General features: G+C 42.7%; 1 protein-coding gene across 4 annotated transcripts in view; it reads left to right on the top strand.

The window, feature by feature from the left end:
- Positions 1–17,728, top strand: part of BBOF1 (basal body orientation factor 1) — a 44,683-nt gene that overhangs the window by 20,824 nt on the left and 6,131 nt on the right. For 3 of the 4 annotated variants that reach the window (XM_053601743.1, XM_053601745.1, XM_053601747.1), the window contains 7 exons: positions 4,464–4,544; positions 6,436–6,506; positions 8,101–8,245; positions 9,441–9,934; positions 13,397–13,498; positions 16,788–16,856; positions 17,022–17,135. In XM_053601743.1, the coding sequence (XP_053457718.1) occupies positions 4,464–4,544; positions 6,436–6,506; positions 8,101–8,245; positions 9,441–9,934; positions 13,397–13,498; positions 16,788–16,856; positions 17,022–17,135 (1,076 nt within the window). The remainder of the gene's footprint in view (positions 1–4,463; positions 4,545–6,435; positions 6,507–8,100; positions 8,246–9,440; positions 9,935–13,396; positions 13,499–16,787; positions 16,857–17,021; positions 17,136–17,728) is intronic. The other variant, XM_053601744.1, reaches the window with a different exon arrangement.

The following is a 17,728-nucleotide window of genomic DNA, read 5'->3' as shown; positions in this document are numbered from 1 at the left end:
CAGCACTCTGGGAGGCCGAGGCATGTGGATTGCCTGGACTCACAAGTTGGAGAATAGCCTGAGCCAGAGCGAGACTTTGCCTCTAAAACAAAAATAGCTGGGCAGCTATAGTCCCTGCTACATGGGAGGCTGAGGCAAGAGAATCACTTAAGCCTAAGAGTTTGAGGTTGTTGTGACCTATGATGCCACGGTACTCTACGAAGGTGACAAAGTGAGACCCTGTCTGAAAAAAAAAAAAAAAGGGCAGCGCCTGTGGCTCAGTGAGAAGGTTGCCGACCCCATATACCGAGGGTGGCGAGTTGGAACCCAGCCCCGGCTAAAACTGCAACAATAAAAAAATAACCAGGCATTGTGGCAGGTGCCTGTAGTCCCAGCTATTCAGCAGGCTGAGGCAAGAGAATTGCCTTAGCCCAAGAGCTGGAGGTTGCTGTGAGCTGTGATGCCAGGGCACTCTGCCGAGGGTGGCAAACTGAGGCTCTATCTCTAAAAAAGAAATAAATAAATAAAAATTACAAATAAAAAAAAATTTTAAGAATTAAAGAAAATCTTTTAAATAGATGCATGGAATTCCATTGGATAGGTATACCATAATTTATTAATTGGTTGCTTCCTATTGAACATTTGGATTTTTTCCTAATTTCTTGCTATTATAAACTATGGTGAATATCTAAAGAATAAAATATTTTTTTTATATCTTTAACTCATTTTTTTTTTTTTTTTGTAGCGACAGAGTCTCACTTTATGGCCCTCGGTAGAGTGCTGTGGCCTCACACAGCTCACAGCAACCTCCAACTCCTGGGCTTAAGCGATTCTCTTGCCTCAGCCTCCCGAGTAGCTGGGACTACAGGCGCCCACCACAACGCCCAGCTATTTTTTGGTTGCAGTTTGGCCGGGGCTGGGTTTGAACCCGCCACCCTCGGTATATGGGGCCGGCGCCTTACCGACTGAGCCACAGGCACCGCCCTATCTTTAACTCATTTTTAGGATAACTTCTTGGGACTAGAATGTGTAGGTAAATAAGTATGAACTTTTGTGATATACACTGCTTACTTGCCTTTTGAAAGATTTATTAATTTATAGATTTTGGGGGTAGTCTAATAGCATAGGTCTATCTGGATACATACAAGGATAGTAGATATTTTTTATAAACTTGTATGTTTTTTGTTTTTGTTTTGAGGCAGAGTCTCATTCTAACAGCCTGGGTAGAGTGCCATGTCATCATACCTCGCAGCAACCTCAAACTTCTGGGCTCGAGAGATCCTCTTGCCTGAGCCTCCTCAGTAGCTAGGACTATAGGTGCCTGCCACAACTCCTAGCTAGTTTTTCTATTTTTAGTAGATATGGGGTTTTGCCCTTGCTCAGGCTGGTCTCCCAACTCTGGAGCTCAGGTGATCCACCTGTGTTGGCTTCCCAGAGTGTTAGGCTTACAGGTGTGAGTCATGGGGCCAGGCTAATATAAACTTGTATGTTGATACTGATTTTGAAAATCTTTGACAATGCAAGAGGCCATTTTAAAAAATTGTATTAAAAATTCAGGGCATATAGCCAGGCATTGTGGCAAGCACTTGTAGTCCCAGCTACTTGGGAGGCTGAGGCAAGAGAATTGTTTAAGCTACATACACCAGAGCGGGTGGGTTCAAACCCAGCCCAGGCCTGCCAAACAACAATGGCAACTACAACAACAACAAAAAATAGCTGGGCACTGTGGCGGGCACCTGTAGTCCCAGCCACTTGGGTGGTTGAGATAAGAGAATCGCTTGAGCCCACGAGTTTGAGGTTGCCTTGAGCTGTGATACTATGGCATTCTACCAAGGGTAACAGTGAAACTCTGTATCAAAAAAAATAAAAAATTAAGTGACTTGCTGGTGAGAACAGCAGCATTTGACTCTGATATATCTGATGGAAAGAAAGCCTTTCCCTACTGTCTTTACCCCACCCCCCCCCCGCAAGATGGTCTTGCTCTGTCATTGGCATCATCATAGCTCACTGTAGTCTCAACTCCTGGACGCAAGCAATTTTCTTCCCTCAGCCTCCTGAGTAGCTGGGACTACAAGTACCCAGTACCATACCTGCCTGATTTTTGTATTTTTTGTAGAGATGGAGTCTCTTGCTAAGGCTGAGGCTTTGGAGGCTGAGGCAAGAGAATCGCTTAAACCCAAGAGTCTTGAACTCCTGGCCTCAAGCAATCCTCTTGCCTCAGTCTCCTAGAGTGCTAGGATTACAGGGGTGAGTCACCATGCCTGGCCTCTACTGCCTCTTTTGTGGCACAAATGTTAGATTGAGTATGCCTATTTCTTTTTCTTTTTTTTCAGAATATCGTATCTTTTGTTATCATGTAAGAGTATGTCTATTTCAATTTTTTTTTTTTTTTGAGACAGAGCCTCAAGCTGTAGCCCTGGGTAGAATGCTGTGGCATCATAACTCACAGCAACCTCAAACTTCCGGAGTGTAAGCGATTCTCTTGCCTCAGCCTCCCAAGTAGCTGGGACTATAGGCGCCCACCACAACGCCCAGCTATTTTTTGGTTGCAACCGTCATCGTTGTTTGGCGGACCCCGGGCTGGATTCGAACCCGCCAGCTCAAGTGTATGTAGCTAGTGACTTAGCTGCTTGAGCCACAGGCGCCGAGCTGTCTATTTCAATTTTAATCATTCTTGCCAGTAAATATAGAGTTTAGGATCATTGCTTTAAATTAACTCAACTTTCTTTGACTAGAACAATTTAATGTCTCTATATATAATAGTTTTATTTATTTATTTTTGAGACAGAGTCTCACTATGTTGCCCTTGGTAGAGTGTCGTGACATCACAGCTAATAGCAACCTCAAACTCTTGGGCTTAAGCGATTCTCTTGCCTCAGCCTCCCAAGTAGCTGGGACTATAGGTGCCCACCACAACGCTATTTTTTTGTTGCAGTTGTCTTTTTTTTTTTTTTTTTGTAGAGACAGAATCTCACTGTATCACCCTCTGGTAGAGTACCATCAGGTCTCGCAGCTCACAGCAACCTCCAACTTCTGGGCTTATGCGATTCTCTTGCCTCAGCCTCTGGAGCAGCTGGGACTGCAGGTGCCCGCCATAATGCCCGGCTATTTTTTTGTTGCAGTTTGGCCGGGGCTGGGTTTGAACCCGCCACCCTTGGCATATGGGGCTGGCGCCCTATTCACTGAGCCACAGGTGCCACCCTGCAGTTGTCATTGTTGTTTAACTGGCCTGGGCTGGGTTCAAACCCGCCAGTCTCGGTGTATGTGGCTGGCACCCTAAGCACTGAGCTACACGCGCCAAGCCAGGACATTTTTCTTATAGAAGGAATTCCTATATTAAGTAGGAGAATTGTATAGTCTTAACTCCTAAGTTTTCTTCCAATTCTAAAATGTTATGATTCTGTGATTCCACATGTTTGAAATGATGGTATTTGGCAAATAGGTTTACGAGAACAACTCATCTGAATACTATGAGAACTGTTATTCATAAAGAGTTTTTTAAAAACAATGTGGTAGCCCCTGCTTATCTACAAGGAATATTTTCTAAGACCCCCCAGCAGATATCTGAAACTGCAGATATTAGTGAGTCTTGTATATACTATGCTTTTTCCTATACATCAGTGGTTCTCAACCTTCCTAATGCCGTGACCCTTTAATACAGTTCCTGTGGGTTGCAACCCACAGGTTGAGAACCGCTGCTATACATATATACCTAAGATAAAGTTTAATTTCTAAATTTAGTACAGTTAATAACATAGAACAATTATAACAATATACTATAATAAAAATTATGTGACTGTGATCTCTCTCTTTTTCATCCCCCAACATATTTTAATATTTTTGGACTGTAGTTTATTGCAGGTGAGTGAGACTGCAAAGAGTGAATTGCAGATAAGAGGCGACTACTGTACTGTACTGATCTTGTAAATCTTTAGAAGCTTGAGGGAGGGTGGCACCAGTGGCTCAGGGAGTAGGGCACTGGTCCCATATACTGAGGGTGGCAGGTTCGAACCCGGCCGAAGCCAAAACTGCAACAACAAAAAAATAAAAAAATAGCAAGAAAGAAGATTGAGGGAAATATGGTATTCAGAGGCAGAACACTGAATTTTTCTGTGTGTTCAAGATTCAGAGGTAATGTATAACAGAAAATGTTTCTTTATTAAGAATTTTCCTACTGGGCTGCGCCTGTGGCTCAGTCGGTAAGGTGCTGGCCCCATATACCAAGGGTGGCGGGTTCAAGCCCGGCCCCGGCCAAACTGCAACCAAATAGCCAGGAGTTGTGGCGGGCGCCTGTAGTCCCAGCTACTCGGGAGGCTGAGGCAAGAGAATCGCTTAGGCCCAGGAGCTGGAGGTTGCTGTGAGCTGTGTGATGCCATGGCACTCTACCGAGGGCCATAAAGTGAGACTCTGTCTCTACAAAAAAAAAAAAAAAAAAAGAATTTTCCTACTGACCATGTTTTTGTTGTTTTTTATTTTGATTTTAGCTGAAGGAGAATTTAAGGAACACAGAACGCAAACATCAAGAGACTCTTAGAAGACTAGAAGGCAGATTTTTTGAAGAAAAGGTACAGAATATTTGGGTTATATTTTGTTTTACTAATATTACATAAGTGTATTTTGAGAGATATGAACCTTCCATTTGTTATCTTATTAGAAGATTAAAAGATTGTGGGCGGCGGCTGTGGCTCAAAGGAATGGGGTGCTGGTCACATATGCCATAGGTAGTGGGTTCAAACCTAGCCCTGGCCAAAAACTGCAAAAAAAAAAAATAAATAATAATAATAATAGAAGATTAAAAGATTGTTATTGAATAACAGACAAATAAAAATCAGGGAGAACAAAAGTTGTTTTAGAAATCTCAATGTCTAGTCCATTTTTCCTTACCATTCAGAGATTCTTTATTTATTTATTTTTTTTGAGACAGAGCCTCAAGCTGTCGCCCTGGGTAGAGTGCTGTGGCATCATAGCTCACAGCAACCTCCAGCTCCTGGGCTCAAGCGATTCTCCTGCCTCTGTCTCCCAAGTAGCTGGGACTACAGGGGCTTACCACAATACCTGGCTATTTTTTGGTTGTAGTTGTCATTGTTGTTTGGCAGGCCTGGGCTGGATTTGAACCCACCAGCTCAGGTGTATGTGGCTGGTGCCTTATCTGTTTGAGCCACAGGCGCCGAGCCCCATTCCGAGATTCTTAAAATGCTCCACAGGTATTGTCATCTTATGAAGACTTCAGGACACATGTACCTCAGCTTGGTCTTCCCCTGGTGGGACTACATGTACTGTATCATGTAGGGGAGATGGGATTGGTGAAGTTACTCTGTTATGTGTATGAAGATGTTCCTTTAGTCAAGCTGAGCTAAGGATGTTTTTTTTTTTGTAGAGACAGAGTCTCACTTTATGGCCCTTGGTAGAGTGTCATGGCATCACACAGCTCACAGCAACCTCCAGCTCCTGGGCTTAAGCAATTCTCTTGCCTCAGCCTCCCGAGTAGCTGGGACTACAGGCACCTGCCACAGCACCCGGCTATTTTTTTGTTGCAGTTTGGCCAGGGCTGGGTTTGAACCCGCCACCCTCGGCATATGGGGCCGGTGCCCTACTCCCTGAGCCACAGGCGCCGCCCTGAGCTAAGGATATTAATAAAAGGGAGTTCAAAAATGTTCCTCAGCCAGTGTAACCTGGCTTATTGTACCCTCAATGAATCCCCAACAATAAAAAAAACAAACAAAAACAAAAATGTTCCTCAGCACATTGCAAACTTCAAGTTTCTCTCTGTTTCTGAAGTTAATTCTCCAATTGTGGGAAATACATCGAAACACATCTCTTCTACAGAATCCTTTCAGAGGCCTCTATTATTTTAATTGTTTTAATTTTTCATTTTTAGTAAAGAACTGGTAAGTATGTAGGGAGTTGAGAGTGGGGACACTTAAGTACCCACAAGGTACCAGGTTTCTAGTTGAATAACCTGGAGGGAGGGAGGCAGGATCAGCATCCTAATACTTTTCCTCTTGAGGTACTTTCTGGCACTGTCAGGAATGGAAGCCTAAAGGATTAGGCTGTTCTCAGTAGCCTTTCTCTCCTGCTTTCTCACCCTAATCCTGACCTTCTTTTTACTTGGTATAGGAAATAAAGTTTAGAAGTACTTTCTAAGTTTACAGAATACTTAGCTTGGCACCCATAGCACAGTGGTTACAGTGCCAGCCACATGCACCGAGGCTGCCTGGGCCAACCAAACAACAATGACAACTGCAACAAGAAAATATTCATGCATTGTGACGGGCGTCTGTAGCCCCAGCTAGTTGGGAGGCTGAGGCAAGAGAATCGCTTGTACCCAAGAGTTTGAGGTTGCTGTGAGCTAGGGTGATGCCATGGCCTTCTACCAAGGGTGACAGAGTAAGACTCTATCTCAAAAATTAAAAAAAGAGAAATATAACTGTTTAATCTGCCTATTTTCTTTTTTAGCACCGTCTAGAACAAGAGGCTGAAAAGAAGATAATAATGCTGGCAGAGAGAGCCCACCATGAAGCTATTGTGTAAGAGACTGTGTCTTCTTTTTTCTTTTTCATAGCCTCTCTTATCTCTTTGCTGATCTGTTTTCTTCTTTTTGTTTCTCCCCTTCCCTCCCATTGTGCTTTCCTCAGATTTTTTTGTCTACTCTCCATCACTGTTTCTTTCTCTTTGTAGTTCCTCTACTCCTTTTCCTCTGCCCTTTCTGTAGCAGCATAGTATGGTAGAAAGAACCTGGACTTTGAACTTATTTAGACTTATGGTTCTCAACATACATACATATGCGCACTAACTGTAGAAAGATTTAAATATCTTGATATTAAATTTCTTCATCTAAGTATGGGGCTAATAATAGCAATATTGCATGGTTGTCATGAGGTATATTAGTGGAAGTAACACTAAACTACATTGTGTTAACAAAAGGAACTCCTAGGTCTCAGTGGTTTATTTCTTGCTCAAGTAATAATCCATTGTGAGTCTGGCAGTTCTTCTCCAATGGTGATTCATGATCCTGGGTTGCTTCCATCTTGTGCTTCTGCCATCTTGGAATTCTTCCTTTTTGGTCATGTGGGCAAGAGAGAGCATGGTACACTCATATCTGCTCTTAATTGCCTTGTGCTAGAAGTAGCACATCTCTTTTCACTTTCTTTTTTTTTTTTTTTTTTTGTAGAGACAGAGTCTCACTTTATGGCCCTCAGTAGAGTGCCGTGGCCTCACACAGCTCACAGCAACCTCCAACTCCTGGGCTAACCTCTAGTGTTTCTTTTTTTTCTTTGTGGTTTTTGGCCGGGGCTAGGTTTGAATCCGCCACCTCCAGCATATGGGACCGGCGCCCTACTCCTTGAGCCACTGGCACCGCCCTTCTTTTCACTTTCTTATCAAGGAAGAACTTAGTAACAAGATCCCTACCTAATGATTTTTTTTTTTTTTTTTTTTTGTAGAGACAGAGTCTCACTTTATGGCCCTCAGTAGAGTGCCGTGGCCTCACACAGCTCACAGCAACCTCCAACTCCTGGGCTTAAGCAATTCTCTTGCCTCAGCCTCCCGAGTAGCTGGGACTACAGGCGCCTGCTACAACACCCGGCTATTTTTTGGTTGCAGTCTGGCCGGGGCCAGGCTTGAACCCGCCACCCTCGGTATATGGGGCCGGCGCCTTACCGACTGAGCCACAGGCACCGCCCCCTAATGATTTTTTTTAAGAAGAGACAGGGTCTTGCTCTGTTGCCCACACTGGGGTGTAGTGATTCAGTCATAGCTCATTGTAATCTTGAATTCCTGGGCTCAAGCAAACCTCCTGCTTCAGCCTCCTAAGTAGCTGGGACTGCAGGTGTGTGCTACCACACCTAGCTAATTAAAAATAATTTTTTTAAAGACAGGGTCTTTCTATTTTGCCCGGGATGGTCTTGAACTCCTGAGCTCAAGTGATCTTCCTACCTCAGCTTCCCAAAGTGTTAGGATTACAGGCATGAGGCACCACATCCCACCCTCAAATAAGTATTGAGTACCCATCATAAGTGGGTGGCATCTACGTAATGTGAGGGTCATTACTATTATTGTTGGGGAGGTAAATCAGTCATCTAAGGCTTAGACCTGTATTTTGAGATCTTCTGTCTATTTCAGGCAACTGAACAATGCCGGAAGAAATGTTTTTAAAGAGAATGTTTATCTCCAGAAAGCTCTTGCATACCACCTAAAGGAAGCTGATGCTCTACAAAAAAGCTCCCAGAAGTTAAAAGAGAGTCACACTGTCCTTTTACATCAAAAGGTTCCCTCTCATTTAGACTTTGTTTCCTATCTTTTTTTTTTTTTTAAGGATTGAGTTGGTGAATACCAAGAGTTGGGTATAATAATAATAATACGTAACGGTGATGGGACCATTTTCCTTGTGTTTGGGTGACACACTTTCCTTATCTGAAAAGACTGATTACTGAGTGACTTGACAGAAGCATTATACTCAACTTTAAAAAGAATATATCAGAAACATAAATGTAACTCTTATTCTCTGTGACCTTACAAATGTTTTTTTTTTGTTGTTGTTGTTGTTGCAGTTTGGCTGGGGCTGGGTTTGAACCCGCCATCCTCAGCATATGGGGCTGGCGCCCTACTCACTGAGCCACAGGTGCCGCCCTCTGTGACCTTAGAATAACTTATTTTTCTTTGTTTATAGTTGCTCTCTGAATCACTTAAGGATAGGTTTAGTTGTAACAGACCTAGCATCACTGGTATCATCACACAGGGTTTATTCTTTCGCCTAAAGGAAGTCTGGAGGTAACCAACCTAGAGCAGGAATAGTAGTGCCACAAAATCAATAGACACTCAGCTTCCTTACTTGTGTCCTGCCACATAATGCCTTACACCCTCAAATTCACTTCATGGCCTAGGGTGGCTGATAGAGCTCTAACCATTACTCCACAAATAGCAGGAAGGAAGATAAGAAGTAAACAGTAAAAAGTAAGAAGTAAAAAGCCCTTTAGAGGCCTTCCTGGAAGTGTTACACATATTTCCACTTGCATCTAATTAACCAGGACATGGCTATGCTGAATTACAAGGCAATTTTCAGCTGAGCGCACTGCTTTTCTGAATAAGACTGTGGTTTTATAAAAGAGGGAAGGGAAAATGGATTTTGGGATAGACAGCTAGGACACTGCCAGTTTCCAGTATGTAGTTGTTAATGTTTTACTGCATAGTTTTATTGATTTTGGTAATATGAAATATTTAATCTTTCAGAATTTGAAAGCAATGAAAGCTTCTTAATTAGCAAAATTAGTGGATTGCCTTCACAAGTCCAGATAAGGACCTTAGGATGTTTGTTACTTTTTGTATACGAAATAGCAAAATATGACCTTCTCAGTTTATCATCAAAACTCAAATCATAATGAAGTTAATAAAAATTAATGAGAAACTGTTAAGTTCTGGAATGATTAAAGAAAAAAATGTGTCACTTATCTTTCTGTTTTAAGGAGATCAATGACCTGTTAGTTAAGGAGAAGATTATGCAGCTTACCCAGCAGAGAACACAAATCCAAATTCTTCAGAAGAAGGTAGTAAGCTTGGAGACTGCTCTGAATTGCATGACCAGAGAGTTTGAGACTGAAATTTTAAAACTGCAGCAACAAACAGTGACAGAGAACCAAGCAGGTCAGGTAGAAATTAACAAGCTGCATCAACTTCTTCAGATGAAAGACAGGGAAATGAATCGAGTGAAGAAGCTGGCCAAGAACATACTGGATGAGAGAACAGAAGTGGAAAGATTCTTTTTAGATGCTCTACACCAAGTGAAGCAACAGATCTTGTTTAGCAGGAAGCATTATAAACAGATAGCACAAGCTGCTTTCAACTTAAAAATGAGAGCAGCATGTTCAGGAAAAACAGAATATCCCCAAATCAGAACATTTGATGGCAGAGAGCACAGCACCAATAGTGTGAATCAGGATCTTAAAGAGGCTGAGAAATGGTACTAGTAATATTTTAATATATTATTTGTGCTGCTATTTTTGTGTCCTTTATAAAAATAAGAATTTGGGAAAGTTTAGTTTAATAATAACCAAATATTGAATAGATTTCTCAGTCAGTTATTTGAGGACTGGAACTGACTTTCTCATCTTTATAACCCCTGTGCTTAGTATGGTGACATAGTATGTGTTCTTAGTGGGTGCCTCCCTTTTTCTTGTGACAAGGACTTGTTTTTTTTTTTTTTGAGACAAGGGTCTCAAGCTGTCAGCCTGGGTAGAGTACTGTGGTATCACAGCTCACAGCAACCTCTAACTCCTGGGCTCAAGTGATTCTCCTGCCTCCACCTCCCAAGTAGCTGGGACTACAGGTGCCTGCCACAATGCCCGGCTATTTTTCGGCTGCAGCAGTTATTATTGTTTGGCGGGCCTGGGCTGGATTCCAACCCGCCAGCTCAGGTGTATGTGGCTGGCGCCTTAACTGCTTAAGCCACAGGTGCCGAGACATGACAGGGACTTGTTAAAGAGACTAGATTATTTGTCCCAGAAGATGTCATTGTAATATATTTTAATTTGTTCCTTTATCTTATTGTCTATAAATTGGAAATTAATCATAAATGTTTGATTAGATTCAGGTTAAGTATTTATGATAAGCATATTCTCAGAAGTATTTTGTACTCTTCCCTATATCTTGAGATAAAATGTATAGGTAATAATAATAACCATATAATTTTTTTTTTTTGTTTGTAGAGACAGAGTCTCACTTTATGGCCCTTGGTAGAGTGCCATGGCATCACACAGCTCACAGCAACCTCCAGCTCCTGGGCTTAAGCGATTCTCTTGCCTCAGCCTCCCGAGTAGCTGGGACTACAGGTGCCCGCCACAGCACCCGGCTATTTCTTTTGTTATTGCAGTTTGGCCGGGGCTGGGTTTGAACCCGCCACCCTCGGCATATGGGGCCGGTGCCCTACTCACTGAGCCACAGGCGCCGCTCATAACCATATAATTTTTAAAAATCCATATAATAATTTTTTTTGTTGTATATAACTGTCCCATGTATTGGAAGATATTCATTAGTGCCCTGATCATTTCATTAACCAAATGTACCCCCAAATTATCCAAAATTTTAGAGAAGTTCTGCCCTATGATAAAGGTGGCAGAATATTTGAGATAGTTGCAGACTGTATACAATAATTAATTTTGTTTCCTGTTAATATTTTTATTAGCGCGCTGTTCCCCCTACCAACCGTGGATTATAGTCCATTTTGAAGCTTATTCTGAAAAAAATTATTTGATATTTCAATGGAATTAGATTCTTCAAAGTCCCTAATTCAAGAAACTTAAAAGGATTCCCTACTTCTGTGTAATTAACATCTTATTGAGTGCTTCCAAATGTGTTTTCTGCTTAAATTATTATTAATTAATTTTTTTGAGACAGTCTCACTATGTCACCCTCGGTAGAGTACCGTAGCATCACAGCTCACAGCAACCTCAAATTCTTGGGCTTAAGCAGTTCTCTTGCCTTAGCTTCCCAGGTAGCTGGGACTACAGGCACCTGCCACAATGCCCAGCTATTTTTTGTTGCAATTGTCATTGTTGGTTAGTTGGCCTGGGCCGGGTTCAAATCTGCCATCTTTGGTGTGTGTGACTGGCGCCATAACCACTGTGCTATGGGTGCCAAGCCTGCTTAAATTATTTTTAAGGTGGCAGTGCTTGTGGCTCAGTGGGTAGGGCGCCGGCCCCATATGCTGAGGGGGGCAGGTTTGAACCCAGCCCTGCCCAAACTGCAACAAAAAATAGCCAGGCATTGTGGTGGGCGCCTATAGTCCAGCTGCTCAGGAGGCTGAGGCAAGAGAATCACCTAGGCCCAGGAGTTGGAGGTTGCTGTGAGCTGTGATGCCACAGCACTCTACTGAGGGCAACAGAGTGCTCTGTCTGTCTCAAAAAAAAAAATTATTTTTAAGGGATTAATTTGTAAGTTCTTTCTTTTCTTTTTGTTTTTGTTTTTTGAGACAGTCTCACTTTGTTGCCCTCCATAGAGTGCCATAGGGTCACAGCTCACAGCAACCTCACACTCTGGGGCTCAAGCAATTCTCTTGCCTCAGCCTCCCAAGTAGCAGGGACTACAGGCACCTGCCACAATGCCTGGCTACCTTGAGAGATGAGGTCTCGCTCTGGCTCAGGCTGGTCTTGAACCTGTGAGCTCAGGCAATCCACCCACCTTGGTCTCCCAGAGTACTAGGATTACAAGCATGAGCTACTGTGCCAGGCCATAATTTGTAAGTTCTTTTGAATCATGTAGCTATTGAGAAGGTTTGACATGCTCAGTAGCCTCTGAAAAAAATCTTTGAAAGATAAGATTCTTGAAAAATGCCCATACGATGTTTTTACCTTCTTGCCATGTTTAGAAGTGTGAAATACTACTTCTGTTACCAAGAGATTTACTATAATTTCCTTCTTTGTATTTAAAAAGTTGAGTACCGGGTGGTGCCTGTGGCTCAGTCAGTAAGGCACCGGCCCCATATACCGAGGGTGGCGGATTCAAACCCAGCCTCGGCCAAACTGCAACCAAAAAATAGCCGGGCGTTGTGGCAGGCGCCTGTAGTCCCAGCTACTCGGGAGGCTGAGGCAAGAGAATCGCTTGGGCCCAGGAGTTGGAGGTTGCTGTGAGCTGTGTGAGGCCACGGCACTCTACCGAGGGCCATAAAGTAAGACTCTGTCTCTACAAAAAAAAAAAATAAATAAAAAGTTGAGTACCAGCTTGGCACCTGTAGCACAGTGGTTATGGCACCAGCCACGTGCACCTAGGCTGGCAGTTTCAAACCCAGACCTGGCCAGCTAAACAACAATGAAAACTGCAAAAAAAAAAAAAAAATAGCTGGGTGTTGTGGCAGGTGCCCGTTGTCCCAGGTACTCAGGGGGCTAAGACAGAGGATTGTTTGAGTTCTAGAGTGTGAAGTTGCTGTGATCTTTGACTCCATGGCACTCTATGGAGGGCCACAAAGTGAGACTGTCTCAAAAAAAATTTAAATAAGTTACATGTCAGTTATGGTATAGAATTTTTCTTATGTTTACATATTTTATATTTTTAAAAAAGAAGAGAAGCGGCTCGGTGCCTGTAGCTCAGTGGCTAGGGCGCCAGCCACATACACCGGGGCTGGTGGGTTCGAACCCGGCTTGGGCCTGCCAAACAACAATGACAAAACTACAACAACAACAAAAAAATAGCTGGTCGTTGTGGCGGGCGCCTGCAGTCCCACCTATCTGGGAGGCTGAGGCAAGAGAATCACGTAAGCTCAGGAGTTTGAGGTTGCTGTAAGCCATGACGCCAGGGCACTCTACTGAGGTTGGGCAAAGTGAGACTCTGTCTCAAAAAAAAAAAAAAAAAAAAAAAAGAAGAGAAGCTTACTTTGACCATAGTTCCATAGTTTTCCTTTTCATGTTTTTTTTCACTTGAAATTCTTCAGGACAGATATTCAAGGAAATGTGGATATTGGAGATTTGACCTGGGAGCAGAAGGAGAAAGTCTTGAGATTACTCTTCGCAAAAATGAATGGTTTTGTTCCCAGGTAACTCCCTATTTCTGCAGTGAAATATTAAGTTGTTAATAAACCTAGAAACTACATCAGAGCAATGAACTTATTCTTAGAATTAAAAGAATGGGAAAGGACCAGAAAATATAAAAAGGCCCTAATGCTAAGCTACTGTAACTCCTAGAGATAAAGAATGGGAGATAAACGGATGAGAATTGTCCCGACCCGCGGGACAGCAACGGGGGACGCAGGAACCACCTAAAGGAGAAAAACAAACAAGGGGTGCGAGAAAGGGAGACAAGACAGTTTTCTGATCAAGTCTCAAACTTTATTAAAAAACCTGTGCCTTATAAGCATTACGGGGAAGGCGGGTGTGTCTTGTTGGGAGGTTCAGAGGAGTTGTTAACTGGGGATTGGCTAAAGTAAGTAAGATGGGGCATAAGGTGATTGGTTGGCTAGTTGCCGTGTAAAGTTACCCGGAAAAGGTGAAACTGTTTTTTACTTAAAGAGGAAGTAAGGCCGAGCTGTGCCTTATATGGCTTCCGACAGAGAATGAAATGAAAGATGAATTGGAATTAAAGGGAGGGGGGAGAAGAGATTAATCTTAGATGTTTAAGGCAATGCTTATTAAGAAGTTACACATTGGGCGGCGCCTGTGGCTCTGTGGGTAGGGCGCCGGCCCCATATGCCGAGGGTGGCGGGTTCAAACCCAGCCCCGGCCAAACTGCAACAAAAAAATCGCCGGGCGTTGTGGCGGGCGCCTGTGGTCCCAGCTGCTCGGGAGGCTGAGGCAGGAGAATCGCCTAAGCCCTGGAGTTGGAGGTTGCTGTGAGCTGTGTGACGATGCCATAGCACTCTACCAAGGGCGATAAGGTGAGACTCTGTCTCTACAAAAAAAAAAAAAAAGAAGTTACACATTGAGCTGGGTGCTGTAGCTCAGTAGTTAAAGCGCCAGCCCTGCAAGCTGGGGGTGGTGAGCTAGAACCTCACCTGGGCCTCATTAAGGAAAACAAAAGAAGTACAAGAAGTTAACACATTAAAATGAAAGAGAGGCAACTGAAAAGAAGTATGATAACTGTTAAGACATGATTAGTCTGCAGAAATAAGTTAATGATTAAAAGTTGGTTATTATTTTTTTCTTTACATTCATCAGTTTATTATAAAGATACAGATGAAGAGGTACATAGGAAGAGGTATGGGAGAAGGGGTGCAGAGCTTCCACACCCCGTTGTAGGAGAGTGCCACCCTTTAGGAGTTCAGCAACCTGGAAGTCCCTTAAATCTTGCAGTTTGATGTTTTGTTTCTTTTTTCTGATTAATATAAGAGTACAGATGATTAGGTTTCATTGTTTACATTTGTTAAGGAAAGTCCAAGTTGTAGTTGAGCCCTTCACCTAGAGGGTGTGCCATATACCCCTACATTGTTTGTACTCCTTAGGTGAGTGTACCTTCCCTCTCTGTCCCCCTCCACTCCCCCCTCATTGAATTTAACTATTTTTCTCTTGTGTGGGTGTATAGTTGTTCATCTACTAATTTCATATTAGTATTGAGTACATTGGATAATTTTCCATTCTTGTGTGCTCTCCAAATCCATCCAAGTAAATACAAAAGATGTAAAAAGTCTTTCTTTTTTTTTTTTTTTTGGAGATAGTCTCAACCTGTTGCCCTGGGTAGAGTGCCATGGCGTCACTGCTCATAGCAACCTCAAACTCTTGGGCTTAAGCAATCCTCTTGTCTCAGCCTCCCAAGTAGCTGGGACTACAGGCGCCTGCCACAACACCCGGCTATTTTTCGGCTATAGTTGTCATTGTTTTTGGTGGGCCCAGGCTGGATTCGAACCTACCAGCTCCAGTGTATGTGGCTGGCACCTTAGCCACTTGAGCCACAGGCACCAAGCCTAAAGTCTTTCTCTACGGCTGAATAGTATTTTGTGGTATACCTACAACATAGTTTATTCATCTATTTGTGAGTTGATGGGCATCTTGGTGATTGTGAATTGAGCTGCAATAAACATTCTAGTGCAAATATCTTTATTAATCAAGGAACTCTCTAATATAAGAGGCCTAGAAAGGAAAACAGAAATCCATAGATATTCCAAATTAATTCTTTTTTTTTTTTCTGAGACAAGGTCTCACTCTATCTCCCAGGCTAGAGTGCAACAGTGTCTTCATAGCTCACTGCAGCCCACTAAGCTCCTAGGTTCAAGTGATCCTCCTGCCTCAGCCTCCCAAGTAGTTGGGACTACAGGCATCTGCCACCACACCTGGCTAATTAGATAGGGTCTTCTCAGGCTGGTCTCCAACAGCTGGCTTCAACAATCTTTCCATCTGGGCTTCCCAAGCATTAGCCACCATGCCTGGCCCCAAATAATTCCTTTTAATGATTAGTTTTACTCTATCTCCACTTTATTGGTGACTATAAACCTTGGTATTCAACAATAATTTGGCTAAAATAAATCAAGCACTTAATGATTGCTTAATATATGCTTGGGAGTACATATATTAGCTATCAAGAGATTCAAAAGAATGAATCGATACTGCCCTTGAACTCAGTTTATAATCTAGTTGCTCAAACAAAACAAAGAAAAAAAATTAGGTAGCACAATAAAGTAACTAAGAATTTAGACAATTATCAATGGCTAGGCTGGGCGCAGTGGCTCATGCCTGTAAACCCAGGACTTGGGAGGCAAGGCGGGTAGATTACCTAAGCTCACAGTTTCGAGACCAGCCTGAGCCAGAGCAAGACCTGGTCTCTAAAAATAACCGGGTATTGTAGTGGGTGCCTGTAGTCCCAGCTACTTGGGAGGTTGAGGCAAGAGAATTGCTTAAGCCCAGGAGTTTGAGGTTGCTGTGAGTTATGACGCCATGGCACTCTACCAAGGGTCACAAAGTGAGACTCTGTCTCAAAAAAAGAATTATCAATGGCTAGAGGAGTCAGGGAAGACATTTCTGAAATAGTACAACTCTGTGAGGTGCCTTGTAGCATAGAAGGATAGTAGAGAGAGAAGGCACTTAAGCAAGGGGTACAGTGGACAGCATAAGCAAAAGTCCAGGTGTCATAATGGGTGTGTGGTGTTTAGAGAACATTGAGGAAAAATTCCCTGGCTAGAGGAAATATGATGTAAGAGAGTAGAAGTAAGGTTTAGTTGAGCATGGTAGTGTGCACCTGTAGGCTTGAGTCTGAGTTTAAGGCTGCAGTGAGCTAAGACAGGGCCACAGTACTTAGTGTGGGTGACAAAGTGAGACCCTGTCTGTACATAAAAGACAGTGAATATATGAGGACATGAGGAGACACTGCCTCATTTTGTTGACTTTTACCCACCACAGGAAATACAGCCAGAGTGCTAGGCCTCCAGTTCCAGACTATGTTGTTTGTGAAGAAACAAAGGAATTTAGGTAAGATCTCTCTTGCTAAAGTAATAAACGTGAACCTGATCACAGTGATTCTTGATGGCATCTTAAACATGCTAGAGTTGAATGAGAGTAATATGACAAGTCTGTTATTCCAAGTTTCATGTGTATGTAGTTGTTGACAGCCCTGTTACTTTGTTATTATTGCAGGGATGAAAGTAAGCTTCAAGATCAAACTTTCATCACCCAGCAAGTTCCAGTATCAGACCCTTCAGGTGAAATGGTGCTACCAACATTCCAAAAGGACTGCAAGAGTCTGACATAGTAAGGAGTCTATATCTAAACAAATTATGCACATAACTGTTACCCTTTCCCATACATCTTCTTTCCAAATCACAGTACTTTTGTCTACTAGCTCTCTCTACCCTCAGGTATCAGTGGAATGAGTAATAAAAAGAGACAGAGTCTCACCATGTTGCCTTTGTTAGAATGCTATGGCGTCACAGCTCACAGCAACCTCAAACTCTGGGGCTTAAGCCATTCTTTTGCCTCAGCCTCCCATGTAGCTGGGACTACAGGCATCGGCCACAATGCCCAGCTGTTTTTTTGTTGTTGTTGTCTTTGTTTAGCAGGCCTGGGCTGGGTTCGAACCTGCTAGCTCTGGTGTATGTGGCCAGTGCCCTAGCCACTAAGCTACGCGAGCACAGAGCCAATTATGGGAAATTTTATGAAAATATACATATCAAAGGCATATTATATTTAATGCAAATGTATATTGATGCCTCTTTTAGTGTGGAAAATCTGTAGATTTCCTTTTGCAATAAGCATCCTAGCCAAAAGGTGTATGATCTTTTAAGTAAGAGTAAATATAATTACTTTATAAGTTTTATCTGTGGATATAGGTGGGAAATTGGAAT

This window comes from Nycticebus coucang, chromosome 9 (assembly GCF_027406575.1).
Source record: "Nycticebus coucang isolate mNycCou1 chromosome 9, mNycCou1.pri, whole genome shotgun sequence".
Lineage (NCBI taxonomy): Eukaryota > Metazoa > Chordata > Mammalia > Primates > Lorisidae > Nycticebus > Nycticebus coucang.
This window is presented reverse-complemented; position numbering and strand designations above follow the sequence as displayed.